General features: G+C 39.4%; 1 protein-coding gene across 1 annotated transcript; it reads left to right on the top strand.

The window, feature by feature from the left end:
- On the top strand, positions 1-4,882 carry LOC116060400 (olfactory receptor 5B17-like). The gene is made up of 2 exons (XM_031313934.2): positions 1-20; positions 3,931-4,882. Exon 2 carries the CDS (start codon positions 3,932-3,934, stop codon positions 4,880-4,882), a length of 951 nt encoding a protein of 316 aa, XP_031169794.2. The 5' UTR covers positions 1-20; position 3,931.
- Positions 4,883-5,117: the final 235 nt, after the last annotated feature.

Raw genomic sequence — 5,117 nt, 5'->3', positions numbered from 1 at the left:
TGGTGCAGTGGTTTCAAAATGTATCAACGCACAAAATCCAAATTCCTGTAGGGCATGGCTAATGTACATATGTTAGTTGTTTGTTTTTCTCCCATAGAAACCATAACATCTTTTTGTGCATTACTGTATTTGATTAATATCACTACGATCTTATCAAAATGCCATAAAATGCCCCCCTCCACTCCCTCGTGAATCTGTGCCTGTGTACACTTTAGTATGGGTTGTGCCTGAAGACGTTTCCCTCCACACAAGTTAGGTTGACGCACACTGGCGTGTTCACGAGACTTCTCGGGCCTTCTCTAGTGTCTGTTGAAGAAACACAAACACAAAACACAGAGTGAGGTCTGGTGTAACAGACGTAAAATGGGCTGAGTCTTTAAAGTACATATCTTAGCGTTTTACTTACATTTTACAGCCTCGCCATGAACTCCCTCTCCTCCATGTCCTGAAGTTCCTCCTCCAGTCCCGAGGTCCCTGACTCCTGGTAAGGGACAGGGGTTTTGTCCTCAGAAATGGAGGAGGACTCAGGCTTGCGGGACCTCTTCCTGGTGGTGGAGGAGGAGGCTTCTGGTGACTCCGGTGATGGCACGGTGTGGGTGAGGGCCTGGCGGAAATGCTCCCTCATCCTGAACGTGGGCCACGTTCAGGCTGAGGGCGTAGAAGCAGTCAGCTGTGGCCATGGTGTGGCACATAAAGGTGGCCACCATCTTCCGCTGCTCGACAGAAGATTGTTCTTGACCTTAAAACAGTAGAAGAAAAAAGATTGCTACTGTTAGTTAAGCCAGCAGAATTTTAATGAAATCCAGCATGAACAGATAAGTGACTGAGGAGAACTTACATGAACAGACACAGTGGTCCTCAGGTCAGTCAAAAAAAACCTGTCATTTACTTTTACTAATTTTCAAACTGGCTGAAATTCCTGTTTTACCCATCCTTTATTACGTGGAAATTTGGCGCTCTTCTACTTCGTCACCTTACTTCCTGCTTTCTCACGTCATGATTACTACTGCCACTAGAGGGGCACTGGCAATGTAAATGTAAATATAGGTCGTAATTGCTGCTTGAACAAACAACTTACGTGAACTTTTTTCCATGGGAGGACAGTCTCTAACATTTGCACAGTGATATAAGTAAACACAATACTATGGATGAGATCAAGATCAGGATTAGACTTATAATGAAGGTACTTTAAATAATTACAATACACTCATTTATCGGTGCCTTTTCTCGACACTCAAGGACACCTTACATTTACAAATAATAGATAAAAACAGATGCACAACAAAGACCAAGCAGAAATACAAAGTAATATATATATATATATATATATATATATATATATATATATATATATATATATATATATATATAATTATGCTGAGTATGGCAGTTTGAAGAGTTAGATTTTTAGACAGAACTCATGGTTGTTGAAGCAATCATGTGTCATGTGCAGAAAAGTTGAAGTCAGATAACATCTGTGAAGAACACAGTGCACTTCATACAAGTTCAACAAAGTTGAATGAAACTTAAAAACATCATTAAATGATTCGGGTATGAAGACATCAAAGCCCTCAGGGGCCCCCAGTGGAGGTCTGGCTTATAGTGCTGCTCAGACAGTTTATAGAAAGAGTCTGCAGTCCAACTCTGGTCTGACTGGAGGAGGTTCACATCAACAAGTAAGCCTGACACACACTCACTCAGCCTAGCAATGTTTCTCACTGCTCACTGAATATTGAATGAACTGTATCTGCATGTTGTGTAGAAAAAGATAACTAACTGAAATGTTAACGTTGATGAACAAAATGAACTGTGTTTTGTCAAACTGGAAAACAATCTTCCACGTTAGATTTTCAAAGTGTTTTAAAGAACTTAAAATCATTTAACTAAAGCATGGTGAATGTTATAGAGCTGCTTTGTATTTACTGTTCATATTTGTTTTATATAAACAGTACAGATATGTTCTGAGAACAGTTAACTCACTGTAGCTATTCTGTGTTTTACGTTTCTTTTATTTAAAGGGGCAATGCACATTAATCAACACAGAACATGACTAGTTATTTTCTAATTTTAGGCTAATTTTCATCTGTAGTCCCTGGCAGATTGATGGCATTAAAATAAAACATACAAGAGCACATACAAAGCTTAAAAGCACAAATGCACAAACAAATAGTAAAACAATGGCATAACTATCATCTGAGATTCTCCAGGATCACTGTTTTATTGATTTGAGAGATGTGATGTTCCAGGTTTGTGCTGTTTGACAGATTCTGGAAGAGACGGATGAGTTGTAGTGTGGTTTTAGGAAATATCTTCTGTTTTCATTAAAGTGGCCTGTTCTGTAATTATTGAAACTGTTTTGCAATAATATTGTCCTTCTAGCATAGAGGTCTGCAACCTTTACTATCAAAAGAGACATTTTTGGTAAACTTTTAATTCTCCATCTTCCTTCAAGACTTTTTTTTGGAGTTGTAATCAATAGCTAGTCTAAAGAAACTCAAGGTCAAGGTTATTGAGGCTAAATTTAGAGGACAAGTTGCTCGGCTGTAGACGTACGTATAGGCTTGCCCAAACATTTTAGTTGACTGAAATGTTTTGTAGCCTGAATGACAGAAAATAAATAGGAACTAATACTTGTTTTTATTGAAGCAGCCTAATCTGTAAATTTTAAAATTTCAATGTTTGCACAGGAATTTTGTCCGCTCTTCTAGTAGATTGTGGTGAATTTTGTGTTGTGTTTCCTGTTTTGAATTTGGAGACAGATGAGACTGCCCAAAAGGTAAAACATGTAGAGAAGGATTCTGTCTTTGTGCCTGAAAATGTGAAATATATTCTGCTTCCCCAGTTAAGTGAACTTGTTTAGATGCAGTGTTAATGTTTGACTTGACTTTGAAGATTTTTATATTTGAAGCCGGTTTCATTTCTTAAGTAGGTTAGAAAATAAAGTTTAAATGTTTTCCCGTGCATTGGTGTGTAAGTGACTAATTTGAACAAAGAAATCATTGAAATTGGTCCAGTATTGATCGGCATAAATTGGTAAATTAAGGTTTTATGTCAACCAAACTAGATTTATTATTGTTGGAACAGTGGAAAGATGAACCAAGACGGCTTTTAATAGTTTAATTTTGTTTCTGTCGACTTAGGTCTATCTCTGTAGGGATCCTTTCCATAATGTTGTCAGACACTTAGAATAATAATCTGAGCCTGTCAGCTGTAAAAACAGCACTTTTAGTGAACATTTGCCAATTAACATTACATTGCAGCTTGTTTCGTCTTGCCAAATACTGGACCAATTTTGATGGCCATAGATCTTGTTCCCATCAGTCACTTGGACACAAAAACATGAGAAAATAGAGTCCAGGTTGAAACATACCAAAGTATCCATTTACATTTTAGTGTGGCGAAATAATTCTGTCCAATTTTATGAACAATATGTTTCTATGACAGTGCTAATAATGTTCTTTTACATTAAAAAAAAGTATTTTTTAAGTTTTTTAACTGCTGCTATTAAACAAAGACTTAAAACTATATCAAAAAGTTGATTAGATTTCTGCGCAACCTCCAGACTGAGCGAAAGAAATTGAAAAGTAGAAAATCTGATAAAATGGAGAGAGCCATGAACAACTGTTTATTCAAATTGTACTGTGGTTTATTTAAGGGGAACTTCTGCATTAATTCACACTACAAAAAATTTTAATTGACAAGATTTATAATATATTCTGGGTAAACCTGATTCATATGAAATAATTAAATCTGGAGAACAAAGTTCAGTTGTTAATTTTACCATAAAATAGGACTAAAGTTCTGTTTAACATTAACTTTATTTATGGTTAGGGGGTTAGGTTTAGCGGGTTAGGGTTAGGGGTTCAAACTTTTGTGTTCAAGCTGGCTCAACATATATTACATGATATTTAAACTGTTATCACCCTGCAGCATGGACAATGCAACTTTCAACCTGGATATTCTCCAGCTGGAGGGGTTAAATGTCAGCCCTGAGTCTTCCTTTCCCGCCTTCATCCTCCTCCTCCTCATCTACGTCTTCATCATGGTGTCCAACATCGGCCTGGTGGTGCTGATCTTCGCAGACAGGAGCCTCCACCTGCCCATGTATCTACTCTTCTGCAACATGAGCATCAATGATGTTTTTGGGGCGACGACCATCATCCCTCCCTTGCTGAGTGACGTTTTTACTCCAATCACAGACCGATACATTTATTATTATGAATGTGTCGTTCAGGCGTTTTGTGGTCACATTTATGCGAGCGCCACACACACGGTGCTCATGATCATGGCTTTTGATCGTTACGTGGCCATCTGCAACCCGTTGCGGTATGCCGCCATCATGACAAACAGGATTGTGGTGTTGCTGTCGGTGTCAGCCTGGGCGGTGGCTTTATTGATGGTGGTGATCCTCGTGGGCCTCAGCGTCCGTTTGTCACGCTGCAGGTGGGTCATACACAACCCATTCTGCGACAACGCGTCCTTGTTCAAACTGTCTTGTGAAATCGTTCTCATCAATAACATCTACGGTCTCGGCTACACGGTGGTGCTGCTGGGCTCATCCCTCGGCAGTGTCACGCTCACCTATCTGAGGATCGCCATGGTGTGTTTGAGTAGTAAGAACAAAGCTCTGAACAGCAAAGCGCTGCAGACCTGCGCCACCCACCTGGCTGTTTACATCATCATGTTCGTGTCAGGAAGCATCATCATCATTCTCCATCGTTTCCCCGACTTGTCAGACCACAGGAAGCTGGCTTCCATCTTGTTCCACGTGGTCCCTCCTGCTCTGAACTCTGTTATCTACGGACTGCAGATCGAAGCGGTCAGAGAAAAGTTCTTCATAGGGTTTACCAGGAAAAAAAAAATTATGACAGAGGCAAAATGACTCAATACTAAATGAAAGGGTTAACCTGGACCCTATTTTCCCATGCATAGGGGTCTAAGTGACTAATGTGAACAATAATCTTTGACATTGGTCCAGCATTGGGCAGCCACAAACCAGGCTGCAATGTAACCCTATAGGACAACTGTTAGCGTCCACTAAAAGTGCTGTTTTTGCCGCTGACATGCTCAGCTTATTATTTTAAATGTCTGACAACATTATGGAGAGGTTCCCTACA

Source organism: Sander lucioperca, chromosome 13, assembly GCF_008315115.2.
Source record: "Sander lucioperca isolate FBNREF2018 chromosome 13, SLUC_FBN_1.2, whole genome shotgun sequence".
NCBI lineage: Eukaryota > Metazoa > Chordata > Actinopteri > Perciformes > Percidae > Sander > Sander lucioperca.
This window is presented reverse-complemented; position numbering and strand designations above follow the sequence as displayed.

Bases quoted from the DNA above. Each gene is read 5' to 3' on its own strand.
- LOC116060400 (XM_031313934.2), top strand. From the start codon at position 3,932: ATGGACAATGCAACTTTCAACCTGGATATTCTCCAGCTGGAGGGGTTA.